Raw genomic sequence first — 26313 nt, forward strand, 5'->3', positions numbered from 1 at the left:
GCTTGGGGTCTGGAGTGGAAGCAGTTTAGGAATTTGAAGTGCAAATTTAGGAATAAATTGCTGTATAAGTGTAAATTCCTCTACTGTGTAATTGCTGCACTTAGGTAGCAATTCCAGCACTCGTGGCTGAATATTCCTGATAATTAAAGGGGAAAATTTTGGGAAAAGGACATTTATTGCTTACATGAAAGAAGTTAAAAGTGATGGAAACCAAAACATTGGAGTGTTTGGGTGCACTTGGAATTGGTAGAGCTGAGTTTGTCAGACAAACAGAGAATGGTTTAAGGAAAGGAGAGCTGGATCTGACCTCATCCCTGTTTTTCCTTGGAGCAGGTGGCTGAGGTGAGCAGGTGTCCATGAGTGATCCCAAGAAATGATGGCTGAGCAGCCGCCCCCCCTGGAAGCCACCCCTCTGCTGAATGAAGTGCCACTTCTACCTCACATGGTCAACGGGGACAGCATCCAGCAGGCAAGTCAGCCCTCAACTGGGAGCACTGGGAGCAGCTGGGATGGTGGCTCCACAAAAACCAGGCAGCTCTGCCACTGCTCTCTGAGAGCTGGGCAAGGATGTGCCTGTGAGCACTGACATCAGGAGTTAAACAGAAGTGCAAATGGAGAGAGGAAAAAAAATCATTCAGCTCTCAGCCAGTGGACTGGTGTGAAAAAAAAAGGCTTTAAAATGGAGCTGCAAACTCCAAAAATCAAAGGAAAAATTGGGGGGTTAATAAAGGTTTTGAAACTCCTGTGAAGTGATGAATAAAGATTAGCAAGGGATTGAAGAGGAAATCTATGACAGGAAAATGAAAGGAAAGACCTTGGCTTCCTGGTTTTAAGTGTCTTCATTAATAATTACAGTGCAGTGGTGAAACCTGAGTGTATTTAGTTGAAACTTTAGAGCTTTATTGGACACAACCCTTCAGAAGTCCCTGGTAGGGTTAGAAACACAGGTAAAAAGTGGCAGCTGAACAATTTTGAATCCCAAGTCTGTGTAAATTGTCAGTAAATGTGAATTTAGCGTTCAGCAGAAAGAGCTGAGTGCTTTGGACTACAAATACTGGGAGCTCTTCCCATCCTTTGAGGTCTGGCAGGCCATAAATGCTGAAAGTTTACATGAGATCTCCTCTAATTTGTCATTGCTGCAGATAAGATGGAGAAATCTGTCTTGTTTCGGTTGTATTCTTGGAAAAATGAGCTTTTTAAAGAAAAAGTCCTTTTCCCTTTCTGCCTCAAACCCTGGGGGTGGAAGTACAACGAGTATGTCTGGAAATGAGCAAAGTCTCCAAGACATTTCTGAAGTTCTGGCAGTAGAAGGTGAAATTTCAGCCCTGCCCAGCTGGGAGGTGGCTCAGGTGGTTCAGGTTTCATGAGGAAAGGAGATCAGGTAGATTTAGTTGGCTCCTGTCCCCAGAGCTCTGTGTGTGGCACATGGAGGTGACAGTCACTGACATTTTTAGGACCTAGAGGAGACTTTGCAATCAGGTGAGATTTTTAAAAAAAAAGGAAAATAATAGAGTTGTATTGTGGAGATGCATTTGAAGTTTAAATAGAATCTTTTAGAGAGAGTCTTGACTTAGAATCTTTATTAATGCAGAGGATTTTTAATTATTTCTCTGCCAGTGCTGTGGAGGACAGTGCTAATACTTAATTATTGCAGAGAGATTTGTTTCCAGAAACCAAACCTGTGTGTTTGGCCAGTGAATCCATTAGCTCCATTTCACTTAAAGCAAAAGTTGGAAGTTTTCTGGAAGGGTTTCTGGGTCCAAAAATGTGTGAATAAGGCTAAAAGCAGAGCTGTGGCTGAGCAGCTTTGCCTGTGCTGGTGCCACCAGCCCTGCAGAGGTGCTCAGGGGTGTTGGCAGCTCCTGGGCTCAGCTCTCCCCTGTCTCACCTGGCTCAGATCCACCCCTCAGCCCTGCTCCAGCTTCCTGGACATGTTCCTTGTTGGAAGGTGCCTGGGACTGCATTTTCTTCATGAATCCCAGTGAGTCACTGCTCTGAGGCAGGGCCTGAGCATTCCTGGCATTCCAGGCTCTGCTGCTGGGATTGCAGCACTGCTGGGATCCTTCCCCCTGCTCTGAGCTGCAGCTCAGGGAACTGGGCTGAGGCTGTGCCACCTCAGAGAGGCTCTGAATCTCTCAAACATTCCCTTTCTTGCCTCTGAGTTTTGCCCTCAAAGATGAGCCTTTTCCTGAGGTCAGTCCCTGCCTGTGCAATCCTGGATCCACAGCAAATCTTTTTCCTGTTTCTTGTGCTCTGGCAAATCCCCAGCCCGTTATTGTCAGTTTTCTTTAAACAATTGACACCACTTCTCTCCCTTTACCCCAAGAAATGTATTAGCATTGAAGTCATGCATTTACTTGCATTCTGAAGTGACAAATCTGCATAAATTTCATTATTAATGCAAATTATGCCACGTTTAAAGGCTTTCTCTGCTATCTCTCACTCTCCTGGAACCATAATAAATATTACTGAGTGCCTAAATGGCCTTTTCAGGGATTTTGGTGGCTTACTTATATCCAGAAACAAATCATCCAGCCAAAGTAAAATTCTCCTGTACAAGAAGCATCCATTCTTCCCTACAAGGGAGGTTATAAAAAAATAAAATCAAAGATTAATACAGCAATATGCAGAAGCTGCAAAACCAGTGTTAAAATACAATTTATCATTTATCCTTGGAGTCTGTAGTGATGAGAACAGTGAAACTGGTGTCTGAGGAGTTCAGGGAGCTCCAGCACAGAAAAATTCATTCATTAATATGATGTGTAGCTCATTTTACCAGGGATTAAATGACCTGGTGATTTCTTCAGATCCTGCTACAAATGTCACTCCATGAATAGTGCAAAACTACTTCATAAAAATTGAATGAAAGAAAATTGCACTGATTTTCACAGCTGCTTTGACAAATACATTTTATTTCAGTTTTTACATCAGTGCCAGCTGTCACCAGAGTGGAATTTGAATTGTGTACCTGCAGTTCTTACCTGGCTAATCCCCCTTTTAATGAAGGATTAACTGTGGAATATCTTAGATGTTACAATAAAGTGCAGCTGCCAAAATTCCCCTGAGGCTGGGGCAGGAGGAGGGGGTGCTTTGGGATCCCAGCAGTGCCTGAGGAGTGACCCTGGCCCAGCTCCAGGTGGATCTGTGTGCAAGGGGACCAAAGGGACCTGCAGGATGTCACTGGGGCCTGGGTTCCTCCCACAGGGAAAACTCACCTGGGCTCACAGGAGCTGCAGGGCAGAGCTGGTGGGAAAAGCCTGGAATGCAATGTGAATCTCAGGTCATTATTGCCTCAGAAAAAGCAGTGTGAAATGGGAAATTAAAAGCTTATTTCATGTGTATCAAGTGAGGCACTTCTGGGAGTAACCAGAGGAAAAATACAAGGATTTTATGTCGAAGTAGGAAGAAATATTTTCATTCTACCCATCATTTTCTTGTTTTACTCCAAGGTTGCCAAAGCTCTGATGTTGTTTGCCTCTAAAGAGGAGGGGTTTTCCCCCAGAGAATGTATAACATTTAAAAAGCCCCCAACCCCTCTTTTGTGTTTTGTTTCCTGCAGGTGATTCTTGTCCAGGTAAACCCAGGTGAAACATTTACAATTACAACTGAAGATGGACACATTCAGTGCATTCAAGGTAAAGGGAGGCTCAAGTGCTGAATCCAAATATTTTGGTTCTAAGGTTATTCCACTGGGTTTTTTCTGTGATGTCAGATGTGTTTTCTGCACTGGAATAAATCAGATTTTTCAGTTTGTGTCCAAGCACAAATGAGGCAGCACTGGGAAGCTGCCAGGATTCCCTGAATCCTGCAGATTTTCAGTCCCAAAAGATGGGTTTGCAGTGATCCTTGACTAAGTGTCTTCCCAGGATCCTAACACATGATTTATGTGGTATTTATTAACAATAAGTTAAAGAACTTTAAGGGTCACTGGGACCTCCCTGTGCTGTGAGGTGGGGGAATCATTGCTCCACTCTGTGCCTGCAAATTCCTTTTTACCTTCTGGGTAAGTGACAGAAAACCCCAGTCAGGGCAAAATACCTCCTGTAAATCAAGTTGAATTTAGCAGTATTTCCATTTTTGGAGAATTTGTCACCATTTTACATGATATTATATAAAATGTGTCCATTCTGCTTTCATCAAATCCCCTACAGAAATACTTCCCTTGAGCTTCATATAAAAAAATAATGTATTTAAAATTAATTTTTTAATTCCTCCATCAGCTTTACCCCAATACCTGCATTTGCCTTCAGTACTACAGACTTTTAACTGTCACACATTAAGAGCTGAAATTATTTTCACAGATTAAAATAATTTATACAGATTTTTTGTGCAATTAAAAAGACACTGCTGGCCAAAGCGTGGTGCTTGGGATAAAGCCAATAATCAAACAGAGAATGGGATGCAATCCCTGATGTTTCAGGCTCCAGGGTGGGGCTCCCATCTTTGGCAAAAGGTGGCTCCAGATGGGAAAAGCCTTGGTTGTTAAGAAGTGGCCCCTTGTCCCTGGCAGGTCCAGCACATGTCCCCATGATGTCACCAAACGGTTCCATGCCGCCGATTTTTGTGCCTCCCGGTTACGTGTCTCAGGTAGGTTCATTTCTCCTTCTCTTGCTGGGTGGTTTTGGGGGAAATTTTAATAATATTTTTATTATTTATTGGTGATTTTGGCTGTGAAAAAAAGCTATTTTTTTCCATTGAACTTACCAACTGTTTCACTTTATTGTGGGCTCTGTCCCTTCTGTTACTGAGTAATGTCTGATCCAGTTTCCAGGAATTTTTTAATCCTGCTCCCAGCAGTTAAAAACACTTTTAGCAACAAGGACAGCTCTGAATTGACTGTCTGAGCTCCATGAACAGGATCCACATGTTTATTTTCCATCAGTCCTGTTTGCAGGGTGAAGCTGGGTCATATGAACAGTCCCAACTGGCTGCTGGTTTTCTATTTAGTATAAAAATTTATCCGAACTTTCAGTGCTCCTTTCTTGACCAGCCCTGATCTCCTGAAATTCCAGCAAAGCAGCACTGCTGGAGCAGAGTGTGGTGGTGATGCAAACACTGATTCCAGTGATGTGTTTGAGAAATGAGCAGGGCTCTGGGCTCTCCCAGCTTTGCTTTTCCACTCCCTTGGATTTTCCACTCCTGGGTGTTGTTCAGGTCAGACCTGCATGTTGTTACCAGAGATACTCCCAGTTTGATTTATTTCTAAATTAATGTGTTTTAAAAGGAAATAATCAAAACCAAATGTGGAAACAGAACTAGTGTTGTAGTAATGTTGAAAATCAGGAGTGTTGTGAGTAGGTTTGAAACCTCTGAGTTCTTGGGTTCTCCAGGAAGTTTCCTTTTGCACACAGCTGAATTTTGGGCTTCTGCTGTTCTTCAGCTCTGCAGACCTTGAGCAAAGCATCTCCCAGACAATTTCTGATCCCTGTGAAATGGCTCCCTCAGTGCAAACAGTGGGCAAAGCCCTGGCAGGACTGAGCTGCTCAGCCTGAAAACCACATTTATTTCTTCTGTGTTTGCTGTCACCTGAAACCAGCAGGGTTGGGTTGTTTTCCCTTGGTTGTTGTGACAGGGATTGACAAGTTGGAAAGCAGCTTTAAATCAGAGCTTGAGTTACCTGGACTGCTCTTGTCAGATGAGGTGATAACTTTGTGTTCCCTGTGTCTGGAGGAGCCCAGGGCTGGTTCTCTTGGATTCTGCCAAAGTGGAGGGAAATAATTCAGGAGTGAACAGGTTGTGGACTCCCAGCCCTGGAAGTGTTCCAGGACAGGCTGGATGGGGCTTGGAGCAGCCTGTTCTGTGGAAGGGTCCCTGGGGTGGGATGAGATGAAGTTTAAGGTCTTTTCCTACCTGAACCACCCTGGGATTCTGTGATTGTTCAGACTGACTGCCTCAAACTCCACTTCATCCCAGCAGTACCTGCCTGGTTTCCACTGGAATCCAGTCTGGTGTGCAAACCCTGCCTGTCAGGTCCTGGATATGAACCAGAACAGGGAGATCAATCCCTTGCTGCATGTACAATATTTGATGGGATTCTCTCTGACCTCACAGTTGATTTCTCCCATTTCCCTGCAGGTGGTGGAAGAAAATGGAGTCCGGCGAGTGGTGGTGGTGCCCCACTCGGGGGAATTCCATCCTTCCATGCATCCCCCCCCTCCTCCCCCTCCCCCCCCACGTGCCCCATTACATGCACCACCCCCATGCCCTGCTGCCACCCCCCCCTCACCCCGTGTTCCCCGCGGTGCCCGGCACTGGAGAGCTCCCACCTCAGTTCATGCACCAGCCCCCGCCACCGCACGTGTTCCAGGAGCAAGGTGAGAGCCCAGAGTGTCCCCAGGCCCTGGGGACAGCTGGCCCTGCCTCCCCACACACCCCCAGGGGTTGTGTTATTAACTTAGAGCACCCCCGTGGGTCAGGGACTCACCTGAGTCCCACAGAGTGAGTCCCTGAGTGTGCAGAGTGTGGTTGTGTATCCTCTGATTTTTCTGTTTGGATCCTCTGTTTTCAAGGGATTGTGCAAATTTGTACCTGAGAAATGTTGTATTTTCCCATGTTGTATTTTCCACGCATCCCTGCTTTTGCCACTGCAAATCCCACAGCAGTGACTCCTAAAACTCTTTTCCCACTGAATTTTGTCACAGCCTTGGTGTGAAGTTCATTGAAAATGAAACTTAGTTTGATACATGAATGTATTTTTTTTAGTCCAGATGTGACTGAAAAGTGAACAAAAACAACCCAAAAAATGTTGTTATCCATAGTGGAGGGTGAAGTGCAGACCCACTCTAAAAACTCAACAAAGCACTAAATCAGTGAAGGACTAGGGTTATGTTGAATTAATCCAAGCTCAAATCCTTATTTTATTATCAAGACTTAAAACAGAAATTAGACTTAGTAAGACCATTTGCTGTCTCTCAAACTTAATTTGGTAATTATGTGTTTTGCCTCGCTCTAGGCTAAAACATTCAGGATGTGTTGGAAAAATTCAGTTGGGTCCTAAATTTGCTTAATTCTTTGTAAATGTGTCTGTAGCAGGGAAGAGAGGCAGCTGTAAAGCAGGATCTGGAGCAACTGACAGGAGAAAGGCCCAAAAAATTCAGTTTAAAAAGACGCCAAATTCCAAAATCCCTGTACTTCCAGACTGACAAAGCACAGGGAATTTCCAGGGGCTGGATTTTAGTGATTTTTCCAGATTGTAGATTCAGATGTCAAATGAATAATTCAGAAGAATGAAGTCATTTCTCCCTTCTTTGCAGAACCTCGTTCCCATGGGAGGACAAACTTCATCCAGAGGGATGAGAGGAGTCTCAAAATGCAGGAGCACCTCAAGAAGAGGCTAAAGGACAGACAAGCCAGTGGTCACACCAACAATAAACTGAACAGCCCTCCCTCCTCACCACATAAAGTCCTTAATTCTTCCAATGCCACAATTCCCAATGGGAATGGAAAGGGCCAGCAAGGGGCAGTTGGAGCACTAAAGCAGAAGCAGATAGGAAAAACAAAGGGCAGTCCAGAGGCAGAGATGGGAGGTAGGTGGCATGGACAGGGGAAATCTCAGTTATTTCTATAAACTCATTGCAAAACAGGTTCTGAAAAAGCTGAATTTATAAATTTGTTTGGCTCTTCAGGATTAGAGGAAGCCTGAAATCTATTACAAAATCCATTATGGAATCCATTAGATTTTTTTTTTTTCTAGGAATCATTGGGATATCAGTTTTTTTCATTTGGTATTTAGCAAATAAGGTCTTCAAAAAGATTTAATTTTAAACCTTTTTACTTCCCTGCCATTTCTGGGCCAGGACTGATCAATATTCCCAGTGAGGGTGTCCCATAGGTACTTCTAAAACTTCTGGTGTCACTGCTTGTGGTTCTTTGTGATGAACCAGGACCCATTTAACCTTAACCTGAAAATTTGAGCAGTTGTAGAAGCTGCTGTTTAATTAGTTCTAATTTCAGCTTCTTAATACCTTGTGGCTACTAAAAACCTTTTGCAGTGTCTTTGAGACAGTGTCAGGCTTCTTCCAAACTGGGAACGTTTTGCCATAGAAATTCCAGGAAAACAAATCAGGCAGAGATAAGATCTTATTATCATTTTTTTTAACACCTCTCATTTTTGGAGGAATGTTTTTGTGTTGTCAAAGAAAACCTATTTCTGCTCCATTAGGAAAAGATCCCCTTTGTGCAGGATGTACTAAAAGGGTTTTTGTACCACTGTTGGTTTTGGATACTTGGTGTTTCTGCCCCTCACGCAGCCAAAACAAACAGGGGAAATGAACTTTGCACAATAAGAACCATTGTTCAAGTCCTAATGAGGCCAACTCCATCTCGTGGTGGCCTTTTGGTAACAGCCTGGGTTGCTCTCAGGCTTTGGGATAATCTGGTTTGTGTTTAAATTGCAGAATCTGACACAGAATCCAGGAAATGTGATACTCACTTGAGCATTGGCAAGCCAGTTGTAAGTATTAGCCTTAAAATCCCATTATTTTCTGGGCCTGTGCTTCCTAGAAAATAACTTGTGTTTTATCAATCCCTTTTCCTTTGTTCTTAATGGTTTAATTTTTTTAATGGAGAAGGTAAATGCAGTTTAGCTGTCAGAGTTCATAGCTGGGAAAGGGCAGCCATGCTGGAAATTCACTGTTTCTCAGTTTGCCAGCCTGTAATCCCAGAATATTCCACTGTTGCAGTTTTCCAGCGTATGTGAGGGCTTTACCTTGCAAACCAGGGGCCTGCTAAACTCTTGGAAGTTTGTCCACTCACAAAGGAACCATCCTTTGCTCAGCAGAGAGGATTTAGGAGTGTTAAGGATAAAGTTTACACAGATAGATCCTCTTTTGATGCTATATTGAGATACTGGAGCAAATATTTGAGTATTTAGAGATTAATTTAGGAAGGTGGAGTCTGGTGAGGGTAATTAAAATGTCTGTGTTTGATATTGAGCAAGTGTAATGAGCTCTTCTCTGCATTATCCACACAGCAAACAGGGGTTGTGTTCCTTTGCACCAGCTTTTGAGGGGTTTTTTGGTCCTTTAGTACTTTTTCCCTGTTGCTTCTGACATCTGTACTTAGAGCTACCCCAAGGCTGTGTTGCCTTGGGCAGAGAGAATTTGGAGTGTGGGAATGAAGCAGCTAAAAAAAATCAGACAAGAAATGTTGAGTTTTACAAACAGAGCCTGTGCTGTCCTTAGGATCAGTGGTTAAATGTTTTGTGAGGGATCTGTCAGAAAATGACAATAAGGTGTCTGTGCCTAAATCTGATCTGGGATCCTGCCCAAGACTCCCCAGCTGAACATTTGCTCCAAGTGAGTGATGGAAACCTTGATGCAGGAATTTTCTCTTCCTGCCCCACTGTGGTGTTGGTTTGGTGTTGGAAGGGAAAGCCTTTAGAAGTGAAAAGAGGAAATCATTGCAATCCAAAGAATGCCTCTGTATTCCCACTCCAAAGGGAAAGAATTCCTCCAGTGAGGAGCTTCCTAGGCCAATTAGCAACGCCATGTTATTGACTAATTAACCTTTTCTTGCAGAAAGCAAACTTACTTGCATTATTTATGCTTTTAATAGGTTTCTGATATACAAGCAAGATCAGCCGTTCTGTCCTGGAATCTCCCAGTTAGTTCACAGAATGGAGAGAGCCATAGTCATAGTCCAGCAGCATTTACATTTGAAGTAGCAATATCCAACAGTGGTAAAAATGGAAAATTTAAATCTGTCTATGTGTAAGTTTAGTTTCTTCCTTTAAGCACAATGTTTAAACCATTAACCAATCAGCAATCTCTCTATCAGGAGCTGTTTGTTGACTTGCAGACCTTCCTACTTCACATGAAATAAATTTTAAGTAATGTCACTAAAGAGTTGTACATGGACAGTGGGAAACTTAAATGTGCACTACGTGGTTTTGCTTTTCAATGAGCTTTGAGCCCTGAGGTTTAAGGAAGAGCTGTAACTCTGCTTTCTGTTTGTTTTTGCCTTTTTACAGTGGGGAAGAATTAACAATTACACTTCCTGATCTCAGACCAGCCACTGATTATCATGCCAGGTATGCTGCTGGGAAGGAAATAAAGCTTGGGGGGATATGGGCATTGCAGGGTTATTGTGGCTTCATGGAAAAGGGGTGATACAAACAGTTCAGGAATATTCTGAAAAAACACCATGCTGTGGACACTGGGTTTGCTATCTAAATTCCAATTTCTCTTTTAACTTAATTAAAATACCACCTCATTTCCTTCCCTACCACCTTCTCTGTCTCTTCAGATTTCTTAGTTACAAACTTTAAATTATTCTCTGCTGGTACTCTTTTTAGAACAACAGTCTGCAGATTGTCGTGGGCTGAAGTCAGTGGGAAATGAAATAATTTAGCCTTGAAATTGGATCTGAAAATCTGACTTGTCAGTTTGATTTCAGAGATGCTTGTCTGACCTGCAGCAGTGCAAGCAGGGGAGTGGGAATGGGCTCAGTGGGAAGTGGGATGGGATGATCAGGAGTAAATGATCCTGACTGGTGGTGTTGGGCTGGCCAGGGAGAGAGCAGCTGCTAAACAAACCAGGGGAACCAGAGTCCCCCTCAGTGCTGGGGCACTGGAGCAGATGAGATTAAAGATTCCCTGCAGCAAAGTCCTGCTCTGAGGCTGTGGAACAGTTCTGGGTGTGGGAAGTGGGAGCACAGCTCCACCTGCACAGTGCTGTGTTTTCCACTGAAAGAGGCAGGACTGCTGAAAACATGAAGCAATTCCTATGAAAATCGTGATTTTATTGTTTAATAACAATACAGTTGTTATTTTATGATTTGGCCTGTTTAGTGCCCATACTCCTGCACAAGTGTTGGCTGTATTTGAATTTTAAGGTGTTTTTAGCAGAAGGCTCTTTTCCAGTCAGGTATCCTGTTGCCATTTTGGAACACCTGGCATAGTTTTCATCCCCTATCCCACAGGTTTTTCAGCCCTAAAATATCTCCACTGTGACAAAGAGTAATGGCAGAGTAAATGAAGGGTGAGAAATGGGGTCTGGGGTCTGGGGGTGAACTGGGTGACCCCCACCCTGCAGCCACTGCTTGGGAATAAACCCCTGAAGCTGCCAGCTCTGCCCTTACATTTCCAGGTGCCAGTGCAGCAGCCACATCATTAATTACCCTTTGTTTAGAGTTTCAGCAACCAGCAGTTCCATCAAAGAAACCATTTCAGAGCTGGTGAGCTTCACCACAGAGAGCTGTGAGCCAGACTGTCCAGCTGCCCCAAAGCTGATTAACAGAACCAAAAACAGCCTGAGCTTGCAGTGGAAGGTAAGAGCCACACCTGGGGCTGAGTGAAGGGGAGCAGAGCACTCTGCTGGATTCCTGGGCAGTGGATTGAAATCAGCTTTGTCAGGAATTCAGTGTGTGCTGTAGGTGGTGCCTTTTAAGTTGCTCAGTGAAGATTGATAATGAAATAATAATTACCTTTCTTTTTTTTTTTCAGTGTTTGCTGAGTTTCTTGCCTGCAGCTTTAGTGTGATAGAGTTGGTAGCAGGGCTCTTCTCTTCTGAGCTGGCAGAGAGGAAAAAATGGATTTTAATTTATTTATATCTTTGCTTGAGGTCCTGGATGATAAATAGATATGACTTAATGTTCTTTTAGTTGCTCTGACTCATTCAGACTAAATTTCTTTGGATGGTTCTATAGATTCTCATTTTTGATCTGACTTTTGAATATAACCACTATCTGTCAAGGTTTATTGGTGGCTGTGTTTACTTGGTTTTTGATGTTTTTCTTATGATCATGCTGAAAAATGGTTCCAGCTAAATGCCTTTAGTGAAATTATTTGTAGTATCTGTGCTTAGAAAATGAAGAAGTTCCCATTTCATGTGTCAGATGTTGCTCGTGTGAACCCTTAGATTGCACAGGCAGGTGGTGAGCACCCAGTGCAAGGCACCAGGAAAAGAGCTCTAAGAATGTCATTTGCTTCATTTATAAAATCAGTCAATTTATAAATTTATATTCTAAACTATCAGAACTAAAAGAAGTAGTACAGCAGCCTTGTATTGAAAGGCAGTTGGAGTTTATTCAATATGTAAAAATATTTATAAAACACATTTACAACCACTTGATTTTAACTCTTTTTTTCATTGTTTCTTTATTTTCAGTCCTCAAATGACAATGGTTCCAAAATAACTAATTTTCTTTTAGAATGGGATGAGGTAAGAGCTTTTCTAGTACCAAAAAAAAATCATAATGACATCTGTAGAGCAATTACACTTAAAAATACCCTTTGCTTAGGTACAGCAGCTATTTTGGTGCAACTGTCCTGACAGTTTTAAAGAGACAAATGATCAATGGGAGGGGACAGTGTAAAAGTGCCTCATTTGTCATCCAGAGCATCAGTCATTCCTTTGTTCTCTTTAAATGTACAAGCATTTGGCATCTTTGGGTTGTGTCACAAATCTCCCTCAGCTCTTGAGCATCTTGCTGAGATGTAATGCAAAGTTCCAGAATGTGTTTTGTTTTCTGCTCAATGGTTTATCACCATTTTGTCAAATCCCCAGTACCAAAAGTAATCAGGTATCTCAGTCCTAATGTGGTTTATTATCAGGACTGCTCAGGGTGACCATCAGCAGACTCAGGATGACCATGATACATTAAATTTTGCATTCTTGAGGCTCAGTAATTTCTTTTTTAATTACCTTTCAAAGACATTTTCATGGAAGGTGTCCCTGCCCATGGAAGGAGATGAGCTTTAAGGTCTCTCCCAACCCAAACCAGTCTGAGATTCTGGGATTTAGGAAGATGTAGAATGAGGAGGGTGGCCTTGGCAGGGATCAGGGAGTGACTCTGGATCTCCCTGTTTTCCAGGGGAAGAATGGCCCCTTCAAGGAATGTTACTACGGGCACCTGAAGCAGTACAAGCTCACCAAACTCACTCCCTCCACAAGATACTCCCTGAGGCTGGCTGCTAAAAACGACATTGGAATGAGGTAACCAGGAGCCCAGGGATCCCAAATGCTGCATTTCCCCCTGGATTCCATCAGCTGCTGCTCACCCTTGTTCAAAATCTCCTCCCCAGTGGGTTCAGTGAGACGGTGACGTTCGGCACGGCTGGGGTGGTGCCACCAGCCCCAGCACCACCCACGCTGCTGGAGGCAGGAGTGACCTGGATGGCCCTGGGATGGAGCCCTCCTGCAGGAGGGGCCTCAGATGACTCCCTCACCTACAGCCTGGACATGGAGGAAGAAGGTTCTGTAAGTGCTGGGCTTTGTGTGGAAATTTCCTTTATAGTGGTGAAATAAAAATGAACTTTTTTTAATCTCCCGATAAATGGTCAGCAAGCATTGCATGGAATTGATGGCAGAGAGAGAAAGCATTGCATGGAATTGATGGCAGAGAGAGAAAGCATTGCATGGAATTGATGGCAGAGAGAAAGCATTGCATGGAATTCATGGCAGAGAGAAAGCATTGCATGGAATTCATGGCAGAGAGAGAAAGCATTGCATGGAATTGATGGCAGAGATAAAGCATTGCATGGAATTCATGGCAGAGAGAGAAATGAAGTTCAAGATTAAAAAAATGTGATTTACCCGCTCTGGGTTTTGTTTTACCCTAAAAATCAGTGACTGTGTTCATCTTTTTCTTCCCTCCTTGCCAGGGCTATGGATTCCAGCCCCAGTACAATGGAGATGAGCTCTCATGCACTTTAAGAAACCTGAGGAGGAGTACATCCTATAAGTTCAGGGTTTGTACCATAGTTTGTTCCTAATTTCCTGTGCTTTCCTGGGCTTTGGCATTTTCCAGCAAGTTTTTCAGCTTTGTATGGAGACAGCAGGAATTCACCTGTTGTGCCAACAGTTAGCAGTTGTTAGAGTAGGTTTGGTGAAGTAATAATACAAACCAGATTTTTTGCACCAGCTAATTTTGGTATAAATTATTGTCTTTATTTTGGTAGGGTTTTTAATAGATTTTTTAAAATAAAGTTTATCCTCATGTATTATCAACATATACTGCTGTCATTAAACCATTTATTCTCTGTTCTGTTCCCTCCTCCAACAGCTCTTTGCCTACAACAGTGAAGGAAAAAGCAGCCCCAGTGAGGTGGTGGAGCACAGCACCAAACCTGACAGACCTGGAGCTCCCAGCAAACCTGTCATAAAGGGCAAGATCCATCCCCACAGTGTGAGAGTCACGTGGGGTAGGTGCCCTGGGGTGTCCCAGTGCTGCTGGGGTGTGGGCAGCCTCTCTCTGATTAAATGAGAGGGAACTCAGGCTGGTTATGTATCTGCAGGTATTGTTATTGCAGGAGAAATACTCAGCCTTACCCAAAAATGGTTTCTTTTGGGGCTGTGGAAGCACACTGGTGGTGTTCATTCATTTCTGAGAAGCTCTCACTGCTGTCCTAAACCCCCCTGTGGGTTTACTGTGATGTTTAAATAATTCCTATGTTCACTTAAAAAATAAGAGCTGATACCTGAAATTGGGAGTGTTTTCCCAGTTACTCTTCCTGGAATAATCATGATTAATAATAGGAGGAAAATTGCTCAGAAAAATGTATTGTATAATTAAACACTGGTTTCTCTTGCTGTGTTTGAATGAATATGAATGTGTTCACTGGAAAAGCTGATAACAAAATACTGCCTTGATATTAAATCATCTGTAACTTAAGGTGTTGATTTCTTTCAGAACCCCCCAAGGATAATGGAGGATCAGACATCTCTAAATACTTTCTGGAAATCTCTGAGGCATCAGTTGGTAAGGAATCACCTCTGGGTACTAATACAGTACTCAGTCTCCATCCCTGGAGATATTCAATTCACATTTAGATGTGAGACATGGTTTAGACTTGGATTTTGGAGATGTTTTCCAACTTAAATGATGCTTTACTCCAACAGTCACTTCTGATTTCATATGTGTGTGTGTGTTGTACATGTTCTCTGTATAATTAATCATTTCAAATTGATTCTCTGGCTCGACCACCTTAATAATTGTGTGAGAGAATTTCCAGGTGTGATTTTAGAAAGGTTTGGAAGGGTTAAGGTGCTTTTCCTTCCCCCAGGAGGGAGGTGGGAGCCCATTTACAGCGGAGCCCAGCGGGAGCACGTCTGTGACCACCTCAGGCCTGGCACCTCCTACAGGCTCCGGGTGTCCTGTGCCAGCAAAGGTGGGGAGAGCCAGGTGAGCAGCAGGAGGGGAAAGGTGCTTCTGTTCCATTCCTGTTCATGTTTTAGCAAAATGCTTTCTGTCTGTGCTCTGCAATGTCTGTGTCCCTGGCAGGCCTCTGATGTCACGACTGTCACCACAGCGGCCGTTCCCCCCGGGCCCTGTCCTGCCCCAGCCCTGGTGGGCAAAGCCAAGCCTAAGGAAATCACTTTGCAGTGGGGTAAGCACCAGAGTTGGAGTAAAACACTGCTCTGATTTCAGTCATCCAAATCAAAAATCTATAGAACTCATCAGGGGAAAAAAAAAAGGTAAAAATAAAAATGTAGAAATGCTGATCGTGACCTTTGGGGTTTTTTGGGTTTGCAGTGGGGTTTTTGGTTTGTTTTGTGGGGTTTTTTTTAAGAAGACCAAAGCTTCTGTCCACCTCTGGTAGGATGATATAGTGAGACTTAAGCAGACATAAATACTTTCCAGTGAGAAAGCTTCCTGTCTGCCCTGACAGACAATTGACACCTGCTTGGCAATTTAAAAATCAACTCCTGTTTTCTTGCTGTTACCTCAGTAAAGAAGATAGGCAAAAATTAATGAAGGTACAAAATACATGAAAAAGCCCTGATGAAGGCCATCTTAAACTAAGTATCAGTACCTGAGGGGTTGAAGCAAGCTTCATGAAGTATTTCTGCTCAGACACATGACAAGAGCCTGCCATAACTTAGGGAATTTAGAAATTAATAGGAGAATGCAATCTGTTTTTGTTTTCCAGGCCCCCCAGCTGTGGATGGAGGCTCTGAGATCACAGAGTACCTCCTGGAGATGGCCAGCTCGGAGCAGGACGAGCGCAGGGTGCTCTACCAGGGCCCAGCAGCCGAGTTTGGAGTGACCAACCTGCTCCCAGGGAGGAGCTACAGCTTCTGGCTGCGGGCAGGGAACAGAGTCGGGGTGAGCACTGCCCTCAGCACCTCTCTGACACCACACAGGGGACAGCAGTGATGCTGCTGAGGGCTTCTGTAGCGTGAGTGGTGTGAACTTCTTGGTGTTTGTGCCTTTGGAATTGTTGGATGTGTTACCCCGAGCTCAGGCTCTGCAGATGTGCTGGGAGCAGCATTGTGTGGAGGAGGGTGGGTGCCAGCCAGGCCAGGCTGGGAGAAGTGTGGGATAAACGTTGGTGGCATAGAAGTGTTTGTGAAACAGTGCCCAGCTGCTGCTGGAAGGCAGATCCTGGCTGAGGGAGGGAGGAGTTACAAAACCCTGGCTGTGGGAATGGGGCCAGCTTCAAGTACCTGCAAGGAAACTGAGCCCTGAGCTCTGCTGTTTACTTCCCTGTCAAGTTAAAAATAGTTTGTTTGCTTCACTTGCACATCAGTTCTTGCCCTGGCGCTGTTGCTGTGCTCATGCAGTGTTGTTTTCCTGCAGTTTGGCCCCCACTCTGAGAAGGCAGAGCTTTGCACTGCTCCAGGACCCCCTGAGCAGTGCTGCAAACCCCTGATAACCTGCAAAAGTGCAACTTGTGCTGTGGTTTCATGGGAGGTAGGTGTTGATGGCTTCCAGTACCACCCAAATTAGTGTCTGGCTTTTAGAATTTTAGTGACACGTTTATGATACACAGAAATTAGAGAAATAGCATGTGTAGAGGTGGAATGTTTTAAGCCCAGTTCTTTATAGATGTCTGTGTTGGGTTTGTAAACTTTGGGAGTTATTAATTGCAGTATTAACAGGACATATTGGGTGGCATTTAACCCTCCTCATGGTGTGGTAATTGATTTATAGTGAATTAATTCTTTTAAGTGGTAAGAGATTGTGGGACAGTCAGAATTCTGGTGTGAACTGTGGTGGTGTTACAGCCACATGTCGCCTTTTAACTTAAAATCCCTTGAAACAGACCTCAGGTTTTAACCCCATTGTTTCCAAAGGTTGGATTTGATGATCTTGGAGGTGTTTTCCAACCTTTTCTGTGACTCTCATCCAGTGTCTCAGTGTGACAGAGCTCCCCCCTGGGTGCTGGGGGTGTGTAAGTGCCAGAGCTGAGCAGAATTTCTCCCTCACCCTGCAGAGCCCGGCGTGCAACGGAGCAGAAATCACCGAGTACAGGCTGGACTGGGGCCAGGTGGAGGGCTCCATGCACATCATCTACACTGGCCCCTGCCAGAGCTATGAGGTCAAGGGGCTCACACCTGCAACCACCTATTACTGCAGAGTCCAGGTAGGAAAAGCCTTTTGGTGCCACTGGGCACTTGCAGTCTGGGGACAAACTCCAGCTAAGAGAGGAGTAAAGTCATGTGCTGTCACCTGCTCATGCAGTAGAGAAGGTAATTGGGAAAAACACTTCCCTTGTCCCCCAGTCCCTCCTCATTCCCTGAATCTGTAAGAGTTTAGATCCAGTGTGCTGTGAAATACCAGCTTTACAGATGCTTTCCCCTGTTGACAAATTATTCAGGAGATTTTCCACTCTCTTCCACGTTGCTTTTAAGAACACACGGAAGGCTGTGAGAGCTGTGCCTGCCTGCTTGGAAAACAGGGATGTGGTAACTCCTGTGTGGTGTCTTTCAGGCTGTGAACGTGGCTGGGGTGGGGCTGTTTGGGGACACGGGTGTGGTCACCACGCCCCCCTCAGTGCCCGCAGCCGTGGCCGTGCTCCACTTACTTGAAGAGGATCAGGTGGAAATTTCCCCTCCTTTCTCCACGTGCCTTGCAATCCAGTGGGAAGAGCCCTGCTGCCACGGGGCAGAGATCACAGGCTACAACATCGAGTATGGGGAGAAGCAGCTGGTCACTGTGGGGAGAAACACAACCCATGTCCTTGAGAATTTGCTGCCTGACACCCTGTACAGGTAAGAATTATTCTGAAATCACATTTGTAGGATTTAAAAGTCCTTTGAGAGGGTAGTGCTTTAATTTTTTAGAGCAATATTTCCTGCAGCTTGCAGACTATTTGCCTAATTCATCCTGCAGCTCCAAAAAAACTCCTAAAATTGTCATATCCAGAGTCCAGCCATGACATTGTCAGGAGTGAGATCGTGGTTGGTGTTAAGGTTCACATTCTGTCTTAAAGCCAAGACTTTAAGGTTTCTGGGTTTAGAATTTTTCATTGGGATGCTGAGGTGTGTGGTGAGAAGATGGATGGACAGGTAAGAGCAGAGCAGGGGATCCTGTGACCTCGGTCTTGCTGGAGCTGAGTTCAGATTTAATTTCTAACTGCATCTTAATTGCTTTACTGTTTGGAGTTACACTCTGTACACCTTTTAACTCCTGCTTTGTTACCCAGCACTTTGTGTGACCATGTGGCTGCTCTCTCCCATCCCAGGATCAGGGTACAGGCCATCAACAGCTTTGGAGTCGGTCCTTTCAGTCATTCCATGAAAGCCAAAACCAAACCACTACCTCCTGACCCTCCCCACCTGGAATGTGTTGTCTTCAGCTACCAGAGCCTTAAACTGAAATGGGGAGAAGGGCCCAGCAGAGCTTTAATTCCCAACCCTACTCAGTTCAACTTGCAGATGGAGGACAGGTTTGGCAGGTGAGACCATTAAGGATCTTGTGGTTTTACCACTTCGTGTCAAGTTTTTAAGGTGTTTTATGTTATTCTCCATTCTGTTTGCACCACTGAGTCATTTGGGCATCCCAGAGTTTGCCCTTTTGCAGTTTTGCATCCCATCTTTCAACCAGAAATTATGTCAACAACTTGCACTTCTGCTGCCTGTAAACAGTAAATACTATTTAAGGAATAAATACCTTACCACCGTCCTGTGCTGGCAGGGTAATTTTTGGACATTGAAAAACAAAGTTGGGCCTGCATATAAGAAAGAGGGGTTGACCAGCTGTTCTTTAACTAGAAATTTCAATTTATTTTGGATATTCAAGGGTTGTTCTCTTGATTCAGAGGAGTTGGGTTCTGCAGCCTCAGTGGGAAGAAAGCTGGGACACCCAGAATGCAGCATCACTTCTTTGTCCTTAACTCAAATCCGAGTGTTTCAGGTCTGATACTGCCCTACACATTGGTGATTGCTGGGTAACTGTGTGTGTGTTCTGTGTCCCCCAGGTTTGTGACAGTCTACAATGGTCCCTGTCACACCTACAAGGTGCAGAGGCTCAGTGAATCCACCACGTACCATTTCCGCATCCAGGCGTACAACGACGCAGGGGAAGGAGCCTTCTCGGAGGTCTGTGCTTTCACCACCACCAAGTCTCCACCTGCACCTCTCAAAGGTGAGCTGGCACTGCCCTGGCAACTGCTGCAAGCCACTGGTGGGCAGGATTGGATCCTACAAGCTGACCCTCAGCCAGCCTTTGAAGGGACAGAGAAACAAACTCTCTCTGAGGGGCTTTGTCTGGGTGGGAGAAGGGCTCTTTTGTTGTCATCACCTCCTGCACTGCAGCTCTTCACCCCTGAACTGAGCATTCCTACCTTTGCTCAGCTGGAAGGGCATTTTGCAGGGTTATCCATCAAAGTTACAGCAGTGTGTAGGCAAATGAGGGCGCAGTTAATTCCTCTGATCTTCACTTTCTAACATGGACATTAAAGGTCATCATTAAAGTCACTGTGAAGGTCAGAGTGCTGAGTGCCTGCAGCAATATTGATTGACTGGACCGTGGTTAGAACATAATTTCAGCTCTGCACATAGGCAGAAATGCCGAGTTCTGTAGTGACTTGGAAGTTCCTCTTTTACAAACATGGGCTCACCTTGACAGCTCAAAAAGACCAACAAGTATAACCTACACATAGCAATGATCATTTTTTAAGCTCATGTCATCAAATAAAAGAAAAAGAAAGAAACAAATGCTTTATATTATTGGAATAAATTGCCTCTTATCATGACAGCTGTACATATGTAGAGACCATTGTTCTTTTTCTAAAACACCAACAAGTCACTCTTTTGCAGCACCCAAAGTGATTCAGCTGGAAGAAAACACTTTTGAAATCACATGGGAGCCTCTACAGCCGATGAAAGGAGATTCCATTGTTTACATCCTTCAGCTTGCTGCTGGCAGAGAGTTTGATCAGGTACCTTTTATACAGCTTCAGGAATGTGAGGGGTTTTTCCTGGGAGAAATTATTACCAAAGAAAGGTTTGAATATTTCTTGTGGAAGGTGTCCCTGCCCATGGCAGAGGGTGGAATGAGATGGGCTTTAAGGTCTCTTCCAACCCAAACCATGCTGTGATTCCATGATTTGAAGGTTGAAATTCTGTTTGGGGAGGTTACAGGGAGACTTTTCATTTCAGAAAGCATGAAGTGGGTGAGCACTGCTTTATCCTGTTCTCCCAATTCTTTTGGCGCTTGATTATTAATCCTGATGGTCTGTGGTACCACTGCCTCTGCTAATCAGAGAGTCCACGTTGCTGGAGGAGCTTTAGGGAAGAAAATGCAGGATGATTTTTCTTCTTTCTGAGCCTCCCAGCCCAAGTGAGGCCTCAGTGTGGGGGTGTAGCAGGAAACTTCAATGAATTGTGAATTGTCAGGAGAGGATTTTACAAAGCTGGGGAGAGGAGGGCAACTCCAGGCTGTGCCCACATCCCTGGAGCAGGACAGGCAGTTCCAGGTGCTGGTGCTGAGTGCTCTGCTCCCGACTGAAGCAGCTTCTGTCTCCTGCCAGGTGTACAAGGGCCCCGAGCCGTGCTTCCGGCTGCCGGCCGCGCAGACGAACTGTGAGTACCGCGCGCGCGTCTGCGCCAGCCGCCAGTGCCACGACCCGCCGGGCTGCCCGGAGCTCTGCGGCCCCTACAGCCCCAGCACCGTGTTCTGCTGCCAGCGCCGGGAGCCGGGCCCCACGGCCGCCCCGGTGGGCACGGAGCTGGCGCAGAGCGGGAAGCGGCTGCGCGAGGAGCGCGCCATCGCCATCGCGCTGCTCTGCGGCTTCGCCGTGGTCGCCATCCTCTTCGCCGTGGTCATCCAGTACTTTGTCATCAAGTAGGGCAGAGCTGGCCCCGCTCAGCTGTCTGTACAGAGCTCTCTGGGGTATTTATGGGTAGTTCAGTGAAATCCTAACTGGGAACCCCTCGCTCCGTGCGTTCCCGCTCCTGCTGCTGGCTGCCGGCGAGGCTGGCTCAGCAGATCCTTTCCAAATGCTGGACACAGATTTCCTGTAGAAAGGGTGATCCTGGGGCCTCTGCAATCAGGGTGAGCTGTTAGAGAACAGCAATCAGCTGCCTTACGGTGCACACTGGAGGGGTGTGTGCGCGCTCCTCCTCTCTCCCCATCCCAGCCAGCTGGAGAGGGAAGGCATTGCTAGAACAGTCCTCTGCCAGCACCACCAGAGCAGCGGGAGGCGATGGCTGTTCCATCGAGTTTCGCTGTAGTTTGATATCCATGAAATCCAGCAGCACAAGTGCTTTGAGCTTAGAGCAGAACTGCAGAGCCTACTAGAGCATACCACATTTACTAGACTGTAGAAGGAAAGCAGAATATTGACTTAGTGATATTACTACTTTACAGTTATTTTAATACTTGGGATTCAGTAATAATCATTTCAAGTGTTGGAGTAGAGGGTGCCAGGGTTTTTTAGGGTTTTAATCCAAACCAATGCCAGCAGGACGTGGCGCTTGGCCGGGATGCCCAGGAAAGGCTCTGCCCGGAATGTTCCTGCTGTCCTGAGCAGCTTTGGCCCAATCCACATTTCACTCTCAGTGCCTGAGAGAAAAGTAATTCCCTGTGCAGCGTGCTCAGAACAGCACAGGAGTTGTCTTTGAAGAGAAAGAGTGCATTTATGATAAATGTTACACTATTTGGCTCAAACTGAGCAAATGTTTTTGTACTATTATTAACCTAAAAAATAAAAAGTTCAGCCTGCTTTGGGTGCCCTTCTAACTTAACCCCAACGAGCAAATTGTACGTGAGAGAACTCTTTTTAGATAACATTTATACGATGTTTTAAACTTGCTATCCCAGTGGTAGCAGCTTCACATTCCATGGTTTTCCTGTTGGGAATGTTCAGCCTGCTATGAACTTGTCTGAAACTCGTCCTGGTCGGCTGGGGGATATTTTTGTGGACACTGTGCACTACATTTGACTGTTGTGTTCCATCTGCTTGTGAATCCCTGAGGAGGAGCCTGGCAGCCCCTGGCTCCGTTAGATCAAAGCTTTTGAAAGCTGGAACTCAGAAATTTCCAATGTTTTCAGGATGGGTCTTGCCAACAGCATTTGGAACATGCCACAGAACGGTAGATTTAGGGTATTTTGCAAAGTCTGTGGTTCCATTTGGGCCATCAGAACGATGCACTTGTGGGTGGGAGGGTGGATGTGACAGAGCTACAGGCGATGTGTTTCCAGTAATTAATTAATCACTTTTAAGGGTCTTTCTCCTACAGCAGTTGAGGAATAACGTTGTGTTAGAGTTTGAGGCATTGTGTTGTATTTCAGATGTGGAAAACCTAAATTATGACCTAGTATCACTTAATCCTCTTCACAGTAGATCGATGGTGCAATCTGAAATTAATCTTTTCAAAACGTACTCTTCATTTTTGTACTCTATTTATTTTGATTAAAAGTCCTGGAAAGAAAAAAAATGTATGTTTGAATGTATTGTTCTACTTGTAGCAGAACTTTAAGTTAATCATTTATTATATCATAGAAATCTCTCCCTCCAGTGTCAGAGTTTTATACAGATATTAGTCTCTAGTTTGCAGAAGAGTTTACAATCTGTCTTTATTTTCCTCATAGTCTCCCTTTAGCAGATAAACTGCCTGCAGCAAATCTCCGTTGCCAAAGGGTTCTTTTTTAACTCCTTAGAACCAACTTGTAGAGGTTTATTTGGCAATAATAGTCCTGAAATTAGGATTGCAGAGTAAATACTAACAAGTCACCACTGCTAAAAAATGAAATCGAATCCTTTTGTGATTGCCACAAAATGCTCATATTTCCAGAAAATATCTGGGATTTCTACTGCAATATGGATTTTCCATCAGCTGTTGTCCATTCCAGAAGGATGTACCCTCGTGGCATTAATGTATTTTAGGTATCCTCGGTTTTCTTGTATTGTCATTTTTGAGGTATCTCAAACGTATGTTAAAGCTGCCATGCATTGTATTACTAAATTGTAACTATCAAATAGATAATATATTTAATACAGCCAATAAATAATACAAATGTATTCAAATTTGACTCCAAGCTCCTGTGGTTTTGTGGGATTTAGTGTCACTTGTGTCATGTGTAATGTAAGGGAAGGGAATATGCTCATTAAGAGCTGAATTAACTTGGGAGCCTTGGAATATCACTTCCATTCCTCCTCACACTGCAGGAAGGACCTGCAGTTCCCAGGTGAGGTAGAACAGTTCTTTGATACTGGAAACTGAATACTTTGGGGCTGATTGCCAGTTTTCCATCATTTTGTGTTGACTCAGGGCTTTTCCCCCTTGAGCTTTTCCCCAGCATTTGCTGCTGAGTGCGGAATTTTGTCTGACAGTGCCTTAATGATCTGATGAAGATGGGAAAGGCTTTATTTGACCATCATTCCCCAAGAGACAGCTGGACACTCAGCCTGGGTAAACTTTCCACTTGAGGAACAATCAGGGGTGAGGAGCTGGAAATGCTGGGGTGGAGGAGGCAAGTGGAGTGGGGGCCAGTGTGAGGGAATCCCTCTGGGAAGCTGGGAGCACAGGGCCAGAGGGAGCGGGGACACCCAGCAGCAGGATGTGTCCTCACAGTCCTCAGAATTCCTCCAGAACCCAGGAATGGGGCTCTAGCAGAAATGAGAGGGATCAGCTACAAAAGAAACCTCCTCCTCCTCTTCCTCCTTAGAGCTTGGCTCTTTGCAGCTCTTCTGCTCCCAAGGACTGCTCAAATGCCAGTTTTGTGGAGCCAAATAGTGTGGGATTAGTGCTGGAAAGGTCAGAGCTGAGCACAGGCACTGCATTGTCCAGCAAATCCCAGATCTGACGTTAGGGAGATTCCTGCTGCCCTTTCCAAGAGGCAGAAGCACTGGCTGGGGTTGTTCTTGCAGATTTGGACACCTCCCAACAAGAAAAGCTGTCCTTGTGCCAAGGCTCTGCATAGCTGTACCCTGAACACCTCAACAAATCCCGTCTGGGAAGAAATTCCCAGTGAAATTTCATAGAATCATGGAATAGGTCGGGTTGGGAGGGACCTTAAAGCTCATCTTGTTCCCCTCCCAGCCAGACAGGGACACCTTCCTCTATTCCAGGTTGCTCCAAGCCCTATCCATCCCAGCCTTGAACACTTCCAGGGATTTCAAATGTATGGGATTTAACTCCTGCACCCTGAGCAGAGCCACGTGCCCAGGCTGTGCTCTGGTTTCTCCAGCAGAGGATCCCAGCTGGCTACAGCTGCCCAGGGTGAACGACCCGCGGCAGATGGAGGCTTCGGCGCCGGGCCAGGACACACCGTGACCCCATTTCCTGTTTTCCAACGCTGAAAACAGCCCCAGTGGCTGAGCAGAGGGGAAGGGTGGCTGCTCTTCCATTGGGCCAGCGTGTGGTGCCCATGGAATGTGTCATTGTGTTTTTATCCTGCAGAAAAGGAGGCTCAGGGGAGATCTTGTGGCTCTGCACAGCTCCCTGATGGGAGGGGACAGCCAGGGGAGGCTCTGCTCCCAGGGAACAGGGACAGGAGAGGAAATGGCCTCAAGCTGTGCCAGGGGAGGGTTAGGTTGGACATCAGCAGGAATTATTACTATTCCAGGGAGCAGCACTGACAAGGTTGGGAGCTGCTGCTTCACCACACGGTGTCAGCAACAGAGAGAAAACATAAAATGTGTATCCAAAAACAAGGATAAAATGAATTCTCCTGCTTTTAGTGGGACCAGGGCTAATTCTGCCCTGGAGTGACAAAGAACTTCTCCCTCAGACCCCCAAAGACCCCTCAAAAGGCCAAAGTGCAGCAGGGAAGGATGGAAAGACACCTCTGCCTCACCTGCTGGGAGCAGCACAGGTCCTGCTGCTCCTGGGCACTGGGAACGTGTCTGGAGCCAAAAGCCCTTCCCAGGCTGGAGGGGCTTCCTAAAGCACCACCTCTGGGAGGCAAAGGGCTATGGAAGACATGGAGTGGGAGTTTACAATAATAGTAACAATAACATAATAATAATAATAGTGCTAAGGAAGAGCAGCTAAGGGAGCAGCAATAACTCCAAGGGAGCAGGGAGGATGCTGAGCTTTAAATGAGGTTTGAGTGAGGCAGCATCTCCTGGGCTCTCTGAAGCACAGCTCCAGGTCTGGGATTCCAGGAGCAGTGCAAACTCCCACTGTCCAATCCCTGGATTTGCCTCCTGCCAGCACTGGGCACCTTGGCCATGTTTGGCTCAAGTGCTCCAGTGCTGCTGCCTGGAGGGACTGGGAAAATTAGACTGGATTTAATAAAGGGAACCATAGATCAAACAATGGAAATGCTGTTTGTTGTAATCTAATGGTTTAACATTCTTGCACCTGTTTAAAAATTCAGGTTTGTAATAACATGCTCATGCATGAAAATAACCATCTTTTTTTAATTAAAAAAAGGTTTTGAACTTTTCAAATGGGTAACAAGGGAAAACAGAAGGACCTCACTGCCTTCCAAAGGTTAACCTGGATTTATAACTATTTGCCTGATTCCCCTGTGTTTTTGCTTCCTCCTGAGAACTGAAAAGGCAAAGTAGCTTTTCCTCATCCTTTTTCTAGCTGAAGTGGATCTTTTATCCCTAAATATCAGCAAATGTGGTCCTTACAGAAATATAACAGATAATTTATGCTCTCTTTTTTTCACTAATAGGAATCATATTAATGTATTAGAAGAAATTAAGATCTTTCATTTTATGTGTTACAACTGTTTTTATATTTCTTCCTTGTGTAATCCCCTTGGGTAATTTTGTGAAAAATGCATGTATTTTATGATTGGCTTTTCGCAAATATTAAAATGAATATTATATGTGTTGTGTTAGAAAGTAATGCTGTATTAATTCTCTTAAGTAGTGTGTTAAATATATTTTTAGGTTACAAAAACTGTTAAAATAGAAACGATGCTATGTAAGATACTTCTTTTAAAGAAAGGACTTGCAGCGAGATAGCAGCCACAGGACACCTAAATTTTTCAGAGAAAAAGAATTTATTGCTCTCTTATCAGAAGAAACAAACTTCTTCCCACCTCCAAGGCACTGTTAGGATTAGAAGGAAGAAGTTGATGATGACCAGACAGAATCCGGTGTTTGAATGGAATTTATGCATCATGTATGAAGTGTATGAATATGCAACAGGTTATTGCTTTTAAGGGTTAATCCTCTGTTAA

The 26313-nt window shown here is 44.8% G+C and overlaps 1 protein-coding gene across 1 annotated transcript in view; it reads left to right on the forward strand.

The window, feature by feature from the left end:
* LOC139597185 (fibronectin type-III domain-containing protein 3a-like) overlaps window positions 1-23202 on the forward strand; it is a 39359-nt gene extending 16157 nt beyond the window's left edge. The window contains 26 exon segments of the mRNA XM_071442215.1: window positions 334-469; window positions 3560-3635; window positions 4511-4587; window positions 6076-6165; window positions 6167-6314; window positions 7254-7526; window positions 8397-8452; window positions 9556-9710; window positions 9971-10030; window positions 11130-11268; window positions 12108-12161; window positions 12814-12935; window positions 13025-13199; window positions 13604-13690; window positions 14005-14143; window positions 14632-14700; window positions 15005-15123; window positions 15223-15328; window positions 15872-16047; window positions 16522-16635; window positions 17159-17308; window positions 17656-17936; window positions 18410-18622; window positions 19145-19311; window positions 19986-20107; window positions 20699-23202. Coding sequence (XP_071298316.1) covers window positions 374-469; window positions 3560-3635; window positions 4511-4587; window positions 6076-6165; window positions 6167-6314; window positions 7254-7526; window positions 8397-8452; window positions 9556-9710; window positions 9971-10030; window positions 11130-11268; window positions 12108-12161; window positions 12814-12935; window positions 13025-13199; window positions 13604-13690; window positions 14005-14143; window positions 14632-14700; window positions 15005-15123; window positions 15223-15328; window positions 15872-16047; window positions 16522-16635; window positions 17159-17308; window positions 17656-17936; window positions 18410-18622; window positions 19145-19311; window positions 19986-20107; window positions 20699-21016 — 3582 coding nt within the window. The 5' untranslated portion in view covers window positions 334-373 and the 3' untranslated portion in view covers window positions 21017-23202.
* The last annotated feature ends 3111 nt before the right edge of the window (window positions 23203-26313 follow it).

This window comes from Agelaius tricolor, unplaced genomic scaffold (assembly GCF_023055355.1).
Source record: "Agelaius tricolor isolate 1412-34295 unplaced genomic scaffold, bAgeTri1.0.p SCAF_17, whole genome shotgun sequence".
Taxonomy (NCBI): Eukaryota; Metazoa; Chordata; class Aves; order Passeriformes; family Icteridae; genus Agelaius; species Agelaius tricolor.